We start from the raw sequence: 21,482 nt of genomic DNA, 5'->3' as shown, positions 1-21,482 counted from the left end.
CCCTGTTCCTGGCAACCTTCACACGAAGGCAACACGAGAACACCTCCTTCCCTTAACCCCCTTTCCTTAGTCTCCAAAGCCACAATAAAACTCATCTTGAGCTACCAATCGCCTTTGTAAAGGGGAGTGGGGAGGAGGCTCGTCCTTCCTTTCTTCTTTTCTTTCTCCCTTCCTTCTTCCCTTCCCCCTTCCTTCCCCCTCTCCATTCTTCCTTCTTTGATTTCTTCGGGGGAAAAAAAGTACTCCCAGATCCCCGCCCCACTCCACCCCCGGCCCCCGGCCCCCACACACATACTCCACCCTCCACTAGAAAGCCTTCGCAGGCGAGTCAGTCAGACACACGCAAAGGCCGGGTGCATTCACCAGCACCATCTGGCACCTGCAGCATTTTCGCCACTTTCCTTCCGCCCAGAAGTGAGAGGGGCGGCAGGCAAAGGACGCACATAGCTGGTGTGGCCCGATTCCTCGGAAACTTTCAACTGGTTACTCCCTTTCTCCACAAACTCTTTAATCGCCGAAGTCAGAAGTGTACAGAGACCTCTGCCTGGCCTTTGGAGTTGCAAAAGAAACAAAGCAAAAAGAGGTTCTTCCTTTTGCTTCTCCTACCGCCCAATCGCAGGGCGGCGCGGCAGCCGGAAGGGGCCGCTGTTCGCTCAGAGCAGCTACTTGGGTCGCGCCGCCGCCGCAGCCGCCGCGGCCCGCACCTCCCACGGCCGGGCTTGGCCCAGCCCCGCCAAGTTCCAACAGCCCGCAGCCGAGCGAGCGCAGGGAACAAGCACTGCCTGAGCTGGAGCGGACGGCACAGACGAACCCAGCTGCTGCGCGCGTTGGAGAGGCTCCTGGGAAACTCTCACAGCCCGACACTTTCGAAAGGAGAGAGCGAGGAGCCCCGCGCAAGCAAGTCTAAAGTAAGCGCTTGCCCGGCACCTGTTCCTTCCGTGCCACCGCCTTCCCACTCCTCGGACCCGCGCCGCCCGGGGCGCTGCCTGCTCCCGCGATGAATCCCGCGCTGGGCAACCAGACCGACGTGGCGGGCCTGTTCCTAGCCAACAGCAGCGAGGCGCTGGAGCGCGCTGTGCGCTGCTGCACCCAGGCATCGGTGGTGACCGACGACGGCTTCGCAGAAGCTGGCCCGGACGAGCGCAGCCTGTACATCATGCGCGTGGTGCAGATCGCTGTCATGTGTGTGCTCTCGCTCACCGTGGTCTTCGGCATCTTCTTCCTAGGCTGCAACCTGCTCATCAAGTCCGAGGGCATGATCAACTTTCTGGTGAAGGACCGGAGACCGTCTAAAGAGGTTGAAGCGGTGGTCGTGGGGCCCTACTGATGGGTCCTCAGGCCACAGCAGCAGGTGCACCCCCACCTTCCGCTCTTCACCAGCCCAGCTGAGTCCACCACCATCAGAGACTGGGCGAAGCAAACCTGTCAGAGTCAATTATTTCTCTTGACTTCTGCCTTTGGGATAAAGCTACCGTTTCTCTGTCGCCCACCGGAAGTCCCCGTGCCTGGCTGTAGGAAAGATCCCTGACTTTTGAACTCAGCAGCAGGTGTCAAAAGGGAGTTATTGGGGCGCAGAACTTTGGAAGCTGCTGCTTGCGTGGGATGCGGGGAGACCGACGGGACAAAAGCCCTTCTCCACCCGCAGGTGGGCCAAGCAATGGGGACAACTTGAGAGGGCGGGCAGGGGAGAGACCCAGAAGCCCCGATCACCTGGTGACCAGAAAAGTGACCTATTTATACGCCACGCAACAGACCTAATGGGTACATTCAAATCGTGCGCGGATTCTTGCCCGCTCTCTCCAGCTCCCCCGACCCCAGCCCTGGAGGGGAGAGGGGATACCTTTGATTGTAACGTGCCGTTTTAAGGGAATTTGTGCTAGTTTGCTTGAATACAAATATTTGATAAGTCTATTCTGCCCTAGTGGCCTGTTTGCCTGCCGGGGGGTTAGAGTTTTGTCATCTTGGGAGAAAGGGTGGGGGGAGGGGGAGCCTGCGAATGTGACTGGGGTAAATTGTTTCTTTTAGTGCATTTCCAACTGGGTCTTTTGGGGGGACTAGAACTCCAGCTAAGGGACAAAGACTCAGAATAGAACTCGTAGCTCGTGACTGCACGGTTTACGCCACAAAAGTGCTCTTGATAATCTGTGAAACCGTTTTGACCTTTTTTTTTTTTTTTTTTTTTTTCTCTTATTTAACATTTCCTTAATAAATGCAGCATTAAAGTGTTTTGTTCTGGCCTCTTGGTGGTCATTCTATGCTCCCAGCAGAGCGGGGCCGGCAGCAGTGAGGAGTCTGGTTCCAGGCCAGGGGAATTCTCCTTGGAGAATCTTAGATCGCGTGGAGGGGAAGGGGGGGCAGCACCAAGGGGCAGCGATGAGTGAGACATAACCAAATCCCTCGTACATCAGCCATCCTGGAGGCAGCGTCCATTGTTTTCTTTTGTATTTACTATTTTATATTTCATTTAGTTTCAACTTTGATGTAGGCGAGATGACAGGAGGGCCCCCGCGGGAGGATTACACTTCCGTGACAGGCTCCGGCGGGAACACAGGGTTACACCGCTAATGAAAGGAAGAGATGGCTTGGCCAGCCTTTAGGGAGGGCATCTCTCTCCAGACCAACGTCAGCAAGACGGCTCTGGGATGTTGCTCAAGAAAAAAAGAAAATTCTAAAATGTGAGAAAAGTAACTGCTAAGGTACATAATGACGCTAATGCGCCTTGGACAAACCACTGTTAGTAAAACGAGATGTATTATTACGTTACCTAGAGAAAGGAGGATATTAAAAGATCGAAGACATGATAAACATGTACTAATTAGCCTGACTTGATCATTCCACAATGTATACTTGTATTGAAACAGCCCATTGTGACCTGTAAATATGTATAATCACTGTCCTTCAATTAATTAAAACTAATAAAACAGCGAGAGAGAGAGAGAGAGAGAGAGAGAGAGAGAGAGAGAGAGAGAGAGAGAGAGAGAGAGAGAGAGAGAGAGACTGCTCTTTATAATTTAGAGTAGTCAGCCCAAGGCCAGGCAAAGGGCTCAGAGGAGTTAGCCGAGGTGCTGAATTTCAGAGATGAGTATTAAAACCAAAACCAGGAAGGCTGAACCAGAGAAGAGTTACAGATGGTGATAGACCTATTTAGAGCTCAATAAGTGCATAGTATTGGAAAGAAGAACCTAGCAATTCATGAAAGTGAAAACAACTCAAAGTATTCAATAGCTTTAAGCTTAAACTAGATGAAAGGTTTTGAGCAGTTTATATTTATATCTAGGGTATGATCCTAAATATTTCCTAGACTATAAAGGATTCACTAGGATGTTATAGCAATTAAAATTTCACAGACTTCACAATAGCAACTACAAGACCAGCCAAAATTAAACCACAAAGACATGTCTCATTTACTCAGGAGGAAGTACAAAGGACTGGGGTCAAAAGGTTTGCAGGTCCTTTAGCATTTTATTCACTACTAAGTGCCTACTTCACTTTCAAAGTAAATCTTGCCAAAAATTGCAACCTAGGATGGTTTTTTGAATGTTAATGGATCAAAATTGGAAAAAAAGAATTTGATTCAAAATTTTGCCTATTGTTCCTATTTTCTCAACAGGTAATGATTTATTTTTCATATCTGGTAAAAGAGTACAGTCAACAGATAATCAACAAGTAGGGTGAGTTATGGAGGCACTTTACCTTTGCTAATGTATAGGAAGGGAAATGGAGACATCATATTTTGCAGACAGTTCTTATGTCACCAAGTCAATCTGCTGTCTCCATGTTTCAAAGAGAGAAATAAGGCAGAGCAATGAGTTCACCCTCAGACAAACAGGACATTTAAAATTTAACTCAGATTTTTGTGGCTGCAATATCCACTTAGGGTCCCTTCTTCTTGCAGATTTATTAGACCACCAGTGAATTTAGTGCTTTGGGGAAAACTGATGTGGAACCAAAAACAAATCAACCTGAAATTTTGGGTATCTTGCTTTGTTCTGTGCTCTATTCAAAGAATATGCATATAGCTAGCTTCAGACATGGAGGTGGGGTTGAAACTTCAGTTCAATTGTAAATTGTTTCTATAAAACAGATTTTCATTTAAAACAAAATTCCTAAAAGTTGAGAAAGGAGCCTTCCCAAGATTAAAATCCTCCACTGTCTCCTCTATCTTATTCTTAATTTTTCTTCACACCTGTTTCCTCTTCTTTGCAACTCAAAGCAAAATTTACACTTTATTCTCATCTCAACTATACATATTTATTCTCTCATCTCCAGATATTGTGATTGTGAGAGAAAACAGAACCTGAAAAATTTAATCCTTAGGTAGAAATGATATACGAACACAGAACTGCAATCTATGATCTATGCATTATAGGGAAATGCACACAGTCTGAAATGCACATAGCTCTAGGGACTATTTCCTGCCAACAGCCCTCTCTCCAGCCCTTAGGTCCATTTGTTACTTAGAGGGATGCCAAGTGGTTCTGGTTTTTATAGATGAGGCAAGAAGCTTTTTACACTCCTTATTCCCTGATGGCCACACAGCAGCCACTTTCCGGGTCTCACACCACTCCCTATCACTCTGCCTTTGACTCTCTTTGTCTCTCATTCTAACAAATGCATTAAATGAAACTTTTAAATCCTGCCCAGAGTTTATGGAGTGTCATTCTTTTCCCACAGACATGCTATAAGAAAAACAGGTTTTGAAATACACTCTATGTTTCATCTAAGAAAACATGTTAGCCACCAAACAAGGTGGTATGTGCCTGTAATCTCACCAACTCAGGAGGCTGAGGCAGGAGGATAGCAAGTTTGAGTACTGCTAAGAAAATTAGGAAGACCATGTCTCAAAATGAAGTAGGTTTGGGCATGTAGTTCAGTAGTGGAGTGTCCCTAGGCTTAATCTCCAGTAGTAAAAAACAAACAAAAAAAAAAAACAACAACAAAAAAAACAATTCAGCATAGAGACTGGGAATTGAGTGGGATATTGAATGCAATAAATGCAAACAGGTTCTTCCATTCCACACTTAGGTCTACCAGGTAGTCAGTAATTGTGGGAGGGAGGGAAAGAGAGGGAGAGGAGGGAGAGAGAAAGAAAGGAGAGAGAGAGAGAGACAGAGAGAGAGAGAGAGAGAGAGAGAGAGAGAGAGAGAGAGAGAGAGAGAGAGAACGCTTCCTATAAAAGCTTGTTTGATTCTGGCATGACTCGGGAGGGTACTTATCTGATATTTCCCGATACTCTTCTGGAAATACAGCAGACACAGGGAGAGGCTTTCATAAGACACAGCTGATAGGTTATTGGGCTCTCAGGCTACCTACTGATACCTCTTAGCCTAATTGGATAGTCTCTATATAGGCAGCTTAATCAATTGTTCATACATTTTATTTTTCCTAAGATTGTTGATATGACACTCCTTACTCTCTCTGAAAACGTAGAAGGACCTTGAGTACTGGATACCTTGGGGGAATTCAAAGCCAAGGTCATACCACTCTGTCAAGTCTAAGAACATGCTAGGTGGATGGTCCATGATTTCTGATTTCCAGACCAGTTGGCTTTTCAGTGGATCCAAAGTCAGTTCTTTTCCTGTATCTTCCCATTTAACTCTGAATGAGGTAAGGGAAGGCACTTGTTACATGGTAGAAATTTTGGTTCTGGCCTGTAAGCATCTCTGTGGCCTTACTCATAAAATAAGGAAGATGGATTCTAAATTGACTTCCCAATTCTATAATTCCTTTGAATTAATTTTTAAACATTTTCTTAAGACATTTCAGACACTTATACATTATGTATTTTTAAAATACATTTTATCTTTCCAGTCTCAGTTATTTTATGTGGAAAAAATTTTTTTCTCACAAGTCAAGTGCTCCTCTACTAGGGATATTTTATTTAAAATAATCAAAGCAAAATTTCAGACACCTTGCCAGACCTGGGCAGACAGTAGTCTAACCTGATAGAAATACACCATCTAATTGGTGCTTTAAATATCCCAAGATCTCTATATTTTCACTGGGTGAAACCATGAGAGCAAAGGCCAGTGAAGCCAGGAGTAAGTTATTCTTCTAGATACAGTAAATCTAGATCTAGATTTTAGACGAGTATGCACTATTGTGTATAGAAGTTACTTGGGTATTTGAAGATTAATTAATAGCCAGTCTTTCTCTCCCAAAATATTTTTTCTCTTTGAGCTTCTGCAATAGCACACAACAGCTGTTCCACACGTAGTTTAGAGTCTTTCTTGGTCCTGTCTTCTTATACTTGTTATTTTGGGGGTTGCAATGTGAGGAAAGGATTCCAGGGTTCAGTTTATTTTGTTGGACTCAAACCTCAGTTTGAAAGTCTGTTGAAGAAGCAAGTCTGTAGCAATCCTTTAAACAGGAATCAATAAATCTTTTAGCCACCTGCCAAATCCCATTTAGACATATGCGCAATAGCTCAAATGGGATATGTTTGAAAATCAACTCCAGGCAGTAGTAATTGTTTCCTAACATCTGAATTTAGACACTCAATGGTTATTTGTTTCCATAGTCATCTCACTTTCCACATTGTTAGTATTATTTTAAATGCTTACATTTTTACAAGTCCAGGATTAATTTTATGGCATCAACTATGATTTTAAAATTCATGGAAAGCATAGTTTAAGAAAAATAAAGCATATAATATTTTCAGTTATATATCACAGTGATCATAATAATATAGTCTCAATTTATACTTTTGCTTTATTTACTTTATTATTTTTATGACATTTGAGAAACTCAAAATATTTCAGAGGAAGCTTCTACAAGAACTGTTTAAAGGACAACCAGATACGTTTTTAAATAGTCCTCAATCATCTTTCAAACTGTGGCTTGCTCCTCACCTAAATAACAATATCTACAAATGAGAATAAACAAGGCTTATTTTCATTTATTTGATGATATGTTTTTGAAAGGAACAGGTGGGATTTTTTTCTTAAATTTATAAGGGCTTTCCTGCTAAAATAATTTTAAGTGGATAAAAGCAAATATAGAATGATCAATACAAAGAAGGTTAGGTCATCTGTGATAAAGCTGGAATGAATCTCTACCCTGCCCCTCATTTTAGAATCAGTTTCCACTTGTAGTAATATTTTCTGAATTCATAATTGAAAGTCATATAGTCTTTTAAAAACACAATCTTTTACTGAAAAATATGTTTCCTACCCATTTGAATCATAGAACACAAGCACAAACAAATACACATAAGGAAAAGCATATGATCTTCCCACAGGAGTTGGATAATAAAGAAATTTTTTATTTACTATTTCTGAAATTCATGGTGATATAAATACACACATGTAATTATGTCATAGTCTCCATGTTGGCATAGTCTATTACAGGAAGCAAAGGTTGCAATTTTCCTCATGAACTTTTTTCTGTGTTCGCCTTCCCCCTTACCAATTCCTCCTTCATTATGCACTGCTTCTCTCGCCCACATCTAAAGATACACTGCCCTGAAAGAGTCATTGATTTTTACCAGACCAAGACTCCAGATGTCTGATTGCTTTGGTAAAAGAATTCCTCTGGGATCCAGAGTGTCTCTTCCACTTTATTTATTTCCTATACTTCAGTGGGATCACATGGCTCATATTTTAAGTAGTAATCGACTAAGGCAAGGGCCTGTGCACATATGCACACACACTCAGTGGATCTTACCTGATGCGCCCATTAAACATGTTTATCCTACTAGACTCAAGGCAAGCATCACACATTCCCCAATCTTTTGTTGTGCCTTATCTTTTGTTGACAATAAAACAACACAGAGAAAAATTGTACATAAATTGTGGCAAAATGATCAGTAAATAAAATTTATACGAAGAGCCTGGAGTCTTACAATACAACTATATTTTGAACTGTATTATTCAATCTTCATTTGCGAATCAGAAAGAAAAAGAAGCTAAAACCCTAAGAGACAGAAAAGCCAAAGATTATATATTGCACAAGTTTGGAAAATCCTCAAAAATTAAGTTAGCAGAAATGAAAGGAGACCCTAAATTTGAAGAAGGCCCATGAAAACAGAGAAGCTTCCACATAAATTCTCTAGAATTTTACAAGCAGATTCAGAATTGTCAAAATGGTGGTTAGAACATTTTACATTTAGAGGACTTAATAAAAAGATAAATAACTGCTGAATGGAAGGGCTAAGCATTGTGAGAAGAATGTGGAAAACTGTTAACTGCTTCTCCATTTCTCTTTTCTCTGCAGTATTAGACTAATTGCAAACATCCCGTTAGCTGGCTCAATTATTTTTATTTTCAAAGGACAAGGAGGTCTTGCCAGCCCTTCCTATTTTATCATCAATAAATATTTATTATTTAGCAGCCATTACAGGCATCACTCTGAACTAGGTACTTAGACTGGAAACTGAGTGCAAAGTATCATGGAATTTAAAGAAACCTTCTGTGATTCTATCCTGTCTTTGCTTGATCCATGTGCCCATGTCCCTAAGATCCTCGCAGCTTCTCCCCTCACAAATGAAGTACTTGCTCCCGTGTCTCTATAATTAACATGGAGTCTGAACAACTCATATAATTTAACTTGACTTGCCCCCATGTCTTCAGGCAGCACACACAAAGCTCTACGTTATATATTCAAACTCAGGATGAACATGAATATGGAAAGCCTGAAGAAGTGCTCCAAGTGAATTTCTTGAGGTTACTTATATTTTCCTACAAATTCAGCTCGGGAATACGTGTTTTATTCATTTCCCCCACCATGAATTTTCAATGCCTGAATAATTTAAAAGAAAAGTATGAAATTCCCTCTCCTACATTCCATGGATGACCTTTTAAATTTTCATATTTTTTATTGATGTGTTATAATTATACATAATGGTGGGATTTATTATTGCATATTGGTACATGCACAAAATATAACAATATAATTTGACCGATATCATTCCCTAGTATTTTCCTTTTCTTCCCCTCCTCCCTCCACCTGGTTCCTTTCCTCTACTGTAATGATCCCTTTAGTTTTCATCAAATTCCCCCACACACACCTTTCCCTCTCTCACTTCCACATAACAGAGAAAACATAGGACATTTGACTTTCTGAGTTTGGCTTATTTTGCTTAACAAAATGTTCTCAAATTTCATCCATTTTCTTGAAAATAACCTAATTTTATTCTTTTTTTATGGCTGAATAAAACTCCATTGTGTATATAGATCATATTTTTTTTATCCATTCCTCTATTGATGGACAATTAGGGCTGGTTCCATAGTTTGTTTGAATTGTGCTACTATAAAAATGAGTAGGCATATATTTCTAAAGTGTGCTGACTTTATTTCTTTAGGATAAATACCAAATAGTGGTATAGCTGAATCATATGGTGGTTCCATTCCTAGTCTTTTAAGGAACTTCCATATTGATTTCCATAGTGGATATACTAATTTACAATCTCACCAACAATTTAAAGTGTTTCTTTTGCTACATATGAATAACCAGTTTCATTCATGAGCTTCCTAATAAAAATATAGAGCTTTATTTTTAGAAACACAAATATCACCTTAACTCATTCAATGTTCAAGCTAGAATGGGCTGTATTAATTAGATTCTTTGGGTTGTACTCAACATAAATGTAGTTCAAGCTAATTTTTAAAAGAAAATTGATTTTTTGACTTATGTGACTCATAATTGGAGGCACACTGGTCCAAAATGCATAAGAAGCTGATATTTGATGTCACCCATTCTCTCCAGTTAGCAGAAAAGCTCTTTCCACATGATGGGGAAGGAACTATATACATACATATATATACACATGGATGCCCCTAGGTACAAATTCACATCTTACCAGATTAACCCCAGCCGAAAGAAATTTTCTTTTTTTTCCTGGGAATATTCTGATCCAGTTTTGGTCATATTTTAATTGCTAAACAAACCTGTTCCTGGGTAGGTACAGAAAGAAGAATGTTATTTGGTCAATGCAGTGTCACCCCATGATCAGAGGAAAGCAAATAAAAGGAAGTAAAGTTAGGTTCTACCCATTACCCAAGGTGATGTGACACACTCCTTTGGTTGGAACCTCTCTTGTAACTACTCCTGCTTGGAAGCATTTCCCTGTAAGCACACACAATATATTTTTATACCTTTCTTTGAATTCTCCATAATTCTCTTTCTAGATTATCCTTTATCTTAACTCTTCCAAACCCAGAGAATTAGTTTAATTTTCTTATCCATGGGGAAATTGTACCAGCGCTGTTCATTTTTTGGGTTTCCTCTGCACTTCTGACAAGGGAAATTACCTCACTAAGGTAAACCAGCTGCTTTGTAAGTAGTTTCTGCCCCTCTGAGACTTGCACTAGTGGACCTCTTGATTCTTATTCACAAGTGGGATGGGAGGCAGGGAGTTGAAGGCATGGTTGAGAGAGGAAATTTGTCAACCTTGAAGACTGGTGTTAGAAACTTGTTTCTCATACAGTTTATCACCACAGGTAGACCCATCTCTTCTTCAGGTTTCCAGCTGTGAGAACCTCAATCTAAGAACAGAAGCACAGTGCTCTCAGTAGAGGATCCCTCTGTGAATTTGGTAACAGACACAACAGACTCCAAGGCACACTTGTATAAGTACAAGAGAACACTCTGCTTATCAGATAGCATGTCTTCTTTTTCACGGCATGATGACCCTGCTGTATTTTGACAATTTCTTTTCCAGGAAATGGTGATTAAAAAACAAAAATTGCAATAGTTAACAACATAAGCTTCTATCCTCTACACAAATGATTTATTTTATGGTTAATCCTTGATTGATTAATTTATACCCAAAAGCTTGATTACATACTTTTTGCTCAATGATTGTTTTTCTCTACCACTTTATGCTGATTTCTAATTTCCTGAGTCAGTATCTAGTGTTTGTACCTTAACTTTTGACCATTGTGGCAAAATTCATTACACAGTGGTTCACAGATCTTGGTGTTTTGTTTTACTACAAAATATTAAACCATGTCTATTTGAAGAGAGGTTCCTAAGCCAAATTAAATAGAAGGATTTAAAAATATTTTCTCAATGAATAATAAACATTTAAAAAATTCTTTAGTTAAAATTCTCTAATATTTAGAAGGCTTATAAGTAGACACTTTCAGAGATGCCAAAACAACTCTGGCAAATATCAGATGCATTACTGAAAAATATCAGTATGCAAAGAACAAAGCCATAGTACTGAAAATTTGAAAATTGATAATTAAAAAGTACTGTCCCTTTTAATGGAGAAATTTCTAAAGGGTTCCTTTAGATTTTGTAAACATCTACTTTGAAATTAAGGTAACTCCATATGTTTTATCTGAATGAAATATTTCAAATAATAAAATACAAAAGTTAAATCTTACTGCATTCCTTGTAGATGACAAATGCATTTTAATTCTTCAACTTCTGTTCTACAAAGCCAACAAAGACTTCACTGTCTTGATGTACAGAAAAGCTATTCAAAGGATGAACCTTGGTTATTTGATGTTAGGTTTCATTTCATGCTTAATGTACTGTGTAGATAAAAAAAAAAAAAGAAAATGTTAGCAGTGTTCCATGATTCAATGATTTTTTTTAGATACAAATATTTTCAATTTTTGATTCCCTAGAATCGGAAAGAGTGCTTAACACTGGAAGAGTGCAATTAATCACATTTTACAACCTAGAAAGACCATGTCTTCTTAGAGTCTGGGGTTATCTTTCCAATGAAGTTATATGCCAGAATATTAAGCCATTCAATAGCCCATTGGGTTTCTTCTGCCCTATATTTTTTAATTAAGAAATGAAAAGTTACTATTTTAAGAGAATTTGACCTCCACATTGATCCAAAACCACTTAATCACAATATGATTTGACTCTATTTCCCTTATTTTCCTCTAACTATTATATTATAATTGGATTGGATTGTTGACATGACTGAATTTCAAGTTCTGTCTATAGAAACTTGGTGGACATCGTATAAATTCTTGATTATTGCAATCATCATCCCTTCATATGAGTGATGGGTAATATTTGCTAGTATTAATTATCATATTTTACACATGTTACTTCAAAGCCCATAAAATTCTAGAAGCAGCATTACCCATCCCCTCAAAAGAGAAACTGGAGGGACTGAGTGGCTAGTACCTTTTCCAGGATCACCCGGTGAACTGTTTCTGTACTAAGAGGTGAAACCAGGTCTGAGGGCATCCCAAATCAAGAGCATTCCACTGCAAATTCTCTTGGCAAAGGACATACAGTAAAGAAAGTTTCAACTTTGTCACGCAAATGGTGCTTAGTCATTAACAACTTGGATCCACCCCTACAGCTTTGAATAATGATTTCACATAGAGGAGATGCAAAGCAATTTATCATTTTGTTAGATCTAGAGTTTGCTAGTAGCAGATGGCTCTAGGAGGTGGGAATGTGGATTTTAGGAGGCAATTCAAAATGAGCCTCAACTTGTCCAACTATATAGTCTCCTTACTTGGAAATGTATAGAGATTTTTAAAAATACATTTCCTCTTGGGAGCCTATGATTATAATTCCCCTCAGTGTTCAGCTATATCATGTGGCTTAATTTTTATAAACTTTGCCTATGTCATAATTTTACTAAAAGATTTTATTTTAAAATGTTGGGGGCTATTTACATGATATTGAAAAAATGTACTGTAAAATTAGAAGACAATTTAACAGACCAGATTTGCTTATTTATTTAGAATATTGTTCTTTATTGAGAACTTATTTGTCTATATAACCCTTTCGAGTCAATTTCTGTTTATTGGGTCACATAGTCTTCAAAACCACCTTATTGGTTTAATAATATTCCCATTAATGGGGAAACTGGGGTGCTGAGGGAGTCTATGTTAAAATATGGGTATAAAAAGATCCTAAGAGACTTGAGTAATAGTTTGATTTTAATAAGATACACTCGCGTGATTATTGTAGCATTATTCGCAATAGCTAAGATAAGCGATGAACTGAGAAGTCCACAGATAGATGAATGGATAAAGAAAATATGGCATAGTTACCCAGTGCAATATTATACATTCATAAAAAGAATGGAATTCTGTCATTTGTTGCAATGTGGATGTAACTGGAGGGCATTACAGTAAGTGAAATAAACCAGGAAAAGAAAGATAGAAGTGAGAACTTGCTGAAAGTTTAAAAAGTTGATCTCATAGAAGTAGAGAACAGAATAATGGTTAGCAGAGTCTGGGAAAAGGATAGGGATGGAGAAAGAACAGTTAATGGAGATAGAGGTGCAGTTCGATAGGAGGCATTGTTTCTAATGTTCTGTAGAACTGTAGGGTAATTGTGGTTGACAGTACTTGATCGTGCATTTCAAAATAGCTAGTAGAGAGGATTTTGCATGTTACCAACACAAAGAAATGATAAATGCTTGAGGTAGCTGATATGCCACTTACCCTGATGTGACCATTACACACTATATGCACTTTTTTTTGAAATGTCACAGTGCACTTCATAAACACAATTCTGTGTCAACAAAATTTTAAAAATATAATACAAGATTTTGTACTTGAGTGTAGAACAATTCTACAGTACAAAGGAGAAAGTATGCTTATCAACAGATCATAGTATACAGGTAAAGCTGTTCTAGAAGCAGCTCAAGGAAAGCCCATGGAATAGAGACATTGCTAAAAATAGTGAGCTTAATATGCACAAGAGCATAGAACCTCACAAGAGGAGGCAATCGTCCAGCTCACCTCTGTTTCTTCATTATTGCAATCTTAGAATGGGTTCTGGTCATAGCACTGCAATTTTTAAAAGTTGTAGATAAACTTGGATGTATTCAAAAGAAAGAAACTGAAAAGGACTCTAACACCACGTTAGATGAAAAGTGGTCAAAAGAGCCAGTGGTGTTTAACACTGAGGAAAATTCTACAAAGCCTCAGGGATAATCATATAACTGCCCCTCTCACTCCCCCACCTGAGCGACTGCCACAGACAAGGAGCATCTCACTTGTTAAGTATAAACTCAAGAATAAAATAGACAACAGTGAGCAGAGAATGCTACACACTGAGGTAATGTAAGTCTTCACAAAACAGACATTTGTAATTATTGGAGCTGTACAAATTTGAAGTGAAACTGCCTTGGAAGAGAATACAGTCTCTGTCACTGGATGGTCACACAGCAGAGATATTAGGAGGAGAATCTGGAATTACATGGATGGTTAGTCTAGACCATTGAGGTAGATTTTAATCTTGTGATTTTATTGCTTTAGACTCTTCTTTTGCTCAGGACAGCATGGCACCTGGCAGGTGCCTCTGCTGTCTGGTCCAAACAAGCAGCAGCCTGTTTGGGGACTTTGAAGAACATCTGCCCTGAGTTACAGGATTTGTGCTGATACTGAAGTGGCAAGGCCTCTCTCTGGTCTTGCGGAAGAAGGCTGAATTCTTTCTCTGTCGTATGTCTACCTATACACGTAACTCCCCAATTGTGCTAAAATCATCTTTGATTACATATTTGCCATAAATTAAATGGACCACTTTTAATTGGTTTGTCCAGAAACTACAATCAAAATGACTTTGAGATTATTTTGCTGAGGTAGATGCTGACATAGCCTTTCTGCTTTCTTCAAGCTCAAAGTCTAGTCCTTAGTTGAGCTCCCTGCCTGTAAAGGAAAATTAAACTGGCTTAGGGGCACCTATTTATCTGAAACAAAATGGCCCCTGAGGTACAGACACTTATGGATTTAACAGGATTTTGTTTTCTTACTATATGAGTAAAATGTGCTAATGGATAAATCATTCTTCATAATGCTGCACAAGATGTAGTCTCTACTATATAATCAAATATAAGAAATATTTCATTCTTTCTAGGGAAGAAAATTTATTACCTTTACATCTTAAGGCTTGAGGATACACACAGAATCCAAGTTGGTAATTATTGTACTGTTTCAGTATTTACACAGGACTACAAAGAACACAGACTGCACTTGAAAGGATATGAGGTTTTTACCAGTGTGCTGTTAAAACTCCAAAATATCTTTCCACAACACAGTCATTGTTTACTATGTCATGCCTCCTTAGAAAAAATACAAAAAAAAAAAAAAAATTTAACAGGAGCTATGTTTCAGGCTAAATTTCCTTCCAGATGGTAGAGCTGTTTTTAGTAGACAGAGACATGTGGAGACATGAAGACCACCTTTCTGAATGTTGAATGGTTTGTTCATCAAATCAGAAAGAGAGGAAGTAATAAACTTTACCAAGTAGGAGACCACTCACTCATCCTAAACCAAAATCAGGTTTTTTAGAATTATATAGTATACTGGAGTAAGAACCTGAGGTACAGTTTCTAGAAGGCAAATATCTAATTTTGGTGAAGTTTAGAGAACTCTCCACATGCTCATTTTTTTACCATTCATTTCAATAAAGAAAATGTTACATACTTGCATTGGTTAAGTGTCCTATTAATGATATATTTTGTATTTTATAGTAAAAAGGAAAACAAATCACAGAATCATAAGACCTGAGTTGTCTGTTTCTAGGTGATACTGCCCTAAAGCTTATCTTATTATCAAAAATGTTTTGACCCAATTTAACAACATTGTGTGACCTCTTAGTCCTGTATTCCAAAGTCACCGTAATTGGCATTGTCATCTTGGTATCTTACTTAAATACTCCTTGCTCTAATATAATTTCATGTGCTGTCCTCAGAGTGGCCTTTACTTTGAAATTCTGCCAAGAACACTATCATTCTGAGCCCTAGAGTTTGATTAAATACAGTCCCAAAGAATGTCTTTCAAAGGATACATCTTACCCAGTTTCCATTTATAAAACAGAAAGTAACATATGCTTTGAAATAACAATAAATCATCTTCCAACTAAGTCTTAAAAATAACAGATGATGTCTCAAACTCTGATCAGAGAGAAGTGCTTCCTAGAAAGAATCTTGTGGTTAATCCATGGCATATATGCCCCAGGCACCTACCTGGAGGTACAAAAGTTGGACAACAGAAGATTCCAAGCCTGTGGCTTAAACAAATAACACATGCTCACAACTCTAAAGACACACTAAAGGCTGATTCTTGCCTAGGTTCTGGGTGAATTTCAGTCAAAATAGAGAGTATAATAGTAGGTTTCAGGGAACATACCAGCAGAATCTGATTGATCTCACAGTGTCTGCTGTGCTTAACATGCTGCCAGGCAAATCTTTGGTCTAGAGAATCATGGTTCTTCCCCTGAAGTCCACTTATTTGTTCAATCCTACCCATACATCCTGGCTTCTGCTGCAGAATTGAATTGATTCTGATATCTGCCAAAAATTCCTCTTTCAGGGAACTGCAACTTTTTTCAGATATACCCCTGATGCTTGCTGGGAACAATCTAGAATTGTGCTGCCACCATCTCTCCTCATAGAATATAAAATATGGCTTTGAAACTAATACTATTTTGTCTCAACAATGACATAATATGCTCCAGATCACCTATGATAGGCAGCATCAAGTTCAAGTTAATGGTATCCTGATGGCTGCCAGCTCCCCTCATCTGGAACCAAACTAGTGTTGAGTGAGTTTACCAGCCCTGGACAGGATTTTTATTCCTTTCCCATTCCCATGATCTGCTAGAAGACTTCAGTATGCTTTTCAACTTATATTTTATGTTCTGTGGCATGCTGACCAATACAAATTAAAAGAAAAAGGATAAAGGTGTGTATGGAGGGAATCTTAGGAATCGTACTGCTTAACTTTTTGGCTGTAGGTGTAAAACTGGAAGCTGCATCTATTCAATTAACTATACGTTTCTGCCCCTTTCTATACTTGCAAGTTAAGCAAGATCCTAGTCTACAAGCAAAGTGTCCTGAGAATTCCATGTACAATTATAGAGACCAAGATGATGAATTAAGATACTATTCGAGCCCTTCATTTGAGAAACACTAAATATAGCCATTCCTTTAATATGCATTTGAATTTTGGATGAGTCAGCTTATAAAAGCTCTTAAAAATGTTACCAAGTATGTTAGTCACCTTTCTGTCACTATGACAAAATACCTAAGATAAACTACTTACAAGAAGTAAAAGTTCATTTTGACTCACAGTTTCAAAGGTTCAGTCCCTGGCAAGCTGGCTTCATTGTTCCTGGCCCTGTGGTGATGCAGAACATTATGGTGGAGAGCATACAGTAGAGCAAAGCTGCTCACCTTATGGTAGCCAGAAAACAAAGACAGAGAGAGACAGATTAGGATCCCAATATGCCTTTTAAGGTATTCCCCAGGGACCTCACTTCCTTCCATTTGGTACTGCATTCTAAAGGTTCCATCTCCTCCCATTAGTGCCACAGACTGGGGACAAGGCCTTCAACATGTGAGCCTTTGGTGACCATTCAAAATTCAAACCATAATGCCAGAATATCATTACTGTTTTTCCTGAAGTCCTCTTTCTTATCTACAGTCTACTCATGGATCCTGGCTTCTGCTACAGACATCATTACATTGTTCTTTGCTGTGTAATATTCCTATAACCCAGCAAGGCAAGATTAAATTACTTTTAAAATTGTCATTCTGTGCTCACTGTTTCACTCATCATTCCCATTACTTGGGTTAAAATCGGGAATTAATTTTATAAGGTATAGATTCCTAGAAGCAAAGAAGATGAAGCTCATATTTTAGAGAAACCTCTTTCCTCAGTATATTTAAGAGAAAAAAAAGAGAATGTTCCACGTAGAAAAAAATCTATTAAGTCTCACGTGAGACAAGAGAATGAATTATAAGATGTCTGCAAAATGTTTTCAGGATCCTATGAAAAAATACACCTACTATTTATGTGCCAGTAAGTAAAAACTAAAGTTCATGTAGCAGTCTGCTGGCTTAGTCTATTTATGAGCCACTACCACAGGGAATGCTCCATCACTTTCATGTTTATAGGCAAATATGCCAAACTGCAGGTTTTTTTTTTTTTTGGTTTTTTTTTTTTTTTTTTTTTTTTTTTTTTAACCACAAGACATGTCTTTTGAGCAGTGACAAATTTAAAATCCCTTGGGAGCAAAGGCTGCATAGTGTGGCTCAGTGACTCGAATTTGGATTCTATTTCCTTTGATTCTAGAGAGTGATGAAGGTGAGTGTGAAATGACTTGGTTCCTGACACCAGTTGCATAGATTTATTTCTGTGATTGATTAAGAGATCACATGGTTTTGCTAGTCATCACAATGCTGCATCAATCTTCAAGAGAGCTGAAGCTGCCATTGATTCTGCCTTGCTGCTTTAGGAAGAAAATAGAGTCTGCATCCAGACATGAACAGGCATAAACAGAGCTAATAGTTGCTCCAGTTGATAAGAAATGGGGCTACAAAAAGTAACAGGCCCAACAGAAGCATTTATTAATATTCATATTTTTAAAAAGTCTTTACTTCATTTGATAGACTATTTTTAAATTTAAATGCAGAAAATATGAATGATTACTATGGTCAATAATAAGAGAAAGTTACCATGGAAACATGTAATCTTCCACAAGTACTTTGAGATTTATTTTACCTATTTTTTTAATGGAGAAAATATCAATTACTATTTTCTTGCTAATTACAGAAGAAGACCATGCTTCTGTAAAAATGTTCACTCTAACAAGTTTACGAGGAAAAAACTGAAAATCTGTATCTATTCCCTAAAACTCTCTTGGGGATGGGAAACAATAAGAGTTTCAGATTTAGAGAAAGTGAGAGGAGAAAGAGATTCATGTGGTGGCTGATTCATATTTCACTTTATAAACTCAATTGCACAAAAGCTGCAAATTGATTTCTACGACTTAAAATAGGAGCTCCCATACCATCAAATCAGTTGTTCCCCTCCATCACACTTTATCTCCGTTCTTAGAATTGGGTCCATGGTTGGGAGCTCAAAAAGTGCCAAGTCTTTGAGAGGAGCAATGGTGGCATCTTGTTCCTTTTCTTTCCATGATGGCATCTAGAGAGATGAGACCTGTCTAACATGGTCCCAGGTTGTGGAATCATACATATCCCTGTAGAGTCTCCGCAGGTCAGGTGACTCACAGGGTTAAGTCAATGTTAGCCTTGGACTGATACACCTGTGGTCTTCCCTCAGCAGTACAGGACTCCTACAGCTCCAGCAGCATCCTGGTTACGCTGACTTTGTGAAGTCGACTCAGATCCATCTGCCTAGCTGGTGCTGCTTCTCTGGAGAAGGCCCCATCCTCTGAACATCTTTGCAAATATTTCCTGGTATATCTCCACAAGAATTTCTGCAGTATAGATATCTGAAAGTGGAATAATTGAGTGAAGAGTAAGCACATTTAAAATCTTCCAAAGTTTTAACCCATTAAGTACCTGTTCTAGGTTTGAGTGTACCTTTCTTCCACATTCTTGCTAGAACTGAATATTTTAATTTTAAAAATGCCTGCCAATTTTTAGATGTTGTTAACTGACTAGAAATTTTTCTCACTCATATTTCTAGTATGACAGAACTTGCATTTTTGGACACTTGTACACTTTTTATCAATTTTGCCTCTTTATTTATTTGACTTCACTTATGGTGTTTCGTACCACATAAAATTTAATGTATCTCTAAGGTCATGCAAAGTATTTTCCTTATAAACTATTGTATTTTCTATATTAGTTAGAAAGGCTTCCATTTAAAATTATTTTATGTTTTGTTAGAAAGGTTATACCTTTAGCCTGTATGAAATTATTTTGGACCTGATATAAGTAAAATGCTACCCCCATTCTTATACCAATTTGTCCTAGCAGCTTTGATATATGGTATTATTTTTGTAAATTATTTCAAATAACTAGCATACCTTCTCTAAATGGAACTATTGACTAAGAAAAGGTGTCAAACCATTTAAATTACTCTTTTTCTTGTACTCTGACGTGTGTTTGGTCAAGTCACTATTTTCCGCATATTCTTTGCAATTGTGGAATATTTCATCTTTCATTTGCACTTCAGAATCAGTTTTCAGAGTTCCACTGAAGTCATAGAATGAACTTTGAATGTCTATACCATCTCCAGTGAATCAGAGCACCATTCAAAGATATTATCACTACCTGCTCCTCAAGGACTCTGATTAACTCACCATGAAAACACAGGACCAAGCACTTTTGGAGATAAGGGATATCTTCTTGCTTTCTCCTATTTTCTATGGTTATTGATCTATTTAGGTTTTTCAACTATTTTGAGGCAAATTTATCCTTTATATTTTTGAAAAAGGCCATCTACTCAGTTAGTAGTCTCAAGTGCTTTGGTACAAGACAGCATTCGCTTGTCTTTCATTATCTGTTGACTCTATTTCTTTGATTATTTCATCAATTATAATTCTAATAACATTGGTGCATTTTTATATAAATATTTCTCTTACTCAGAAATGCAAGCACTTTGACAATTTTATTGGTACAAAGATGTAACTGTTTCTTATTTATAATGTATAATTTTTATAATTTTTAATTCACTCACTTTGGTTTTTGTTTTTATCATTCTTATAGTGTCTTCTGACTTATTTAAAAATAGTCTCTTGAATATTTATTAAAGCATGTTTGGTCTTTTGCTTTTTGTAATAAATAAATTTACTACTTTAAATTGAAGATTTGCATTTAACAGAGTACACAAAACCACCTTTTAGGAGATGGTGTTTTCAATCTGTACAACAGAAAGTGAGAATGTAAAATATCTAAACACCTCATAAGGTAAACGATACAGTTTAAGGAGAAAGACCAAGAAACGAACATAAGAAGCGCTGCTCAATACAGCTTAGTTGTCAAGGAATATACAAATCAAGACAATAATAGAATAATGTACATATATCATGTTGGCAGAAATAAAAATATCTGACAATACTAAGGATTTGAGGAGTTTGAACTACTCCTGGGAGTATAAATTGTTGGGACTAAATTAAAAAACAATTTCACATTATTTAGTAAAATGGAAGAAGGTACACTCCATGTCCATATAATTCAATTTTTAGATATAGACCCATATTTTTAGGTAAAACAAATACCTAAATTATGTCAATTCTTAGGTATAAATCTACCTTTAGATACAAAGAAATTCTCTCACATGTTAACAAGGAGATTAGTACCACAATAGTATTTTTAGTATTGTATAAACAACAGCAAACTATCTAAAGGACTAAGAGTAAGGAGATGGATTAAATGCAATGAAAGGAATTACTCAGAAGTTAAAATGTGTGATAATGTATCTGTACACATTATCATCAGGGAAGGGTTATAAAAATATAAAGTGGAGTGAAAAAGCAAACCAAATTTTATTATATGTCCTATAGGTAATTAAAAATAAAATTACACTATGTTGTTAGTGGTACTATAAATAACTATGAAGAATATAGAAATAACGTTTGAAACTCATCAACTTTGTGATTGAAGGTGGTAGACCTTAGAGGAAAATGAAGAAAAATTCAACTTTATTTGAAATTATCATTAAAAAAATCAAAATAAACCCAGGTGTGGTAGTGCACGCTGTAATCCCCTTGGGCTCAGGAGCTGAGGCAGGAGGATCATGAGTTCAAAGTTAGCCTCAGCAGCTTAGAGAGGCACTAAGCAACTTAGTGAA

The 21,482-nt window shown here is 37.9% G+C and overlaps 1 protein-coding gene across 1 annotated transcript; it reads left to right on the top strand.

Moving 5' to 3' along the window:
* The first annotated feature begins 681 nt into the window (after window positions 1-681).
* Window positions 682-2,228, top strand: RPRM (reprimo, TP53 dependent G2 arrest mediator homolog). Its single transcript, XM_079130739.1, has one exon. The coding sequence runs from the start codon at window positions 998-1,000 to the stop codon at window positions 1,325-1,327; it is 330 nt and encodes a 109-aa protein (XP_078986865.1). The 5' UTR covers window positions 682-997; the 3' UTR covers window positions 1,328-2,228.
* The last annotated feature ends 19,254 nt before the right edge of the window (window positions 2,229-21,482 follow it).

This window comes from Sciurus vulgaris (genome assembly GCF_902686455.1).
Source record: "Sciurus vulgaris genome assembly, chromosome: 3".
NCBI lineage: Eukaryota > Metazoa > Chordata > Mammalia > Rodentia > Sciuridae > Sciurus > Sciurus vulgaris.
This window is presented reverse-complemented; position numbering and strand designations above follow the sequence as displayed.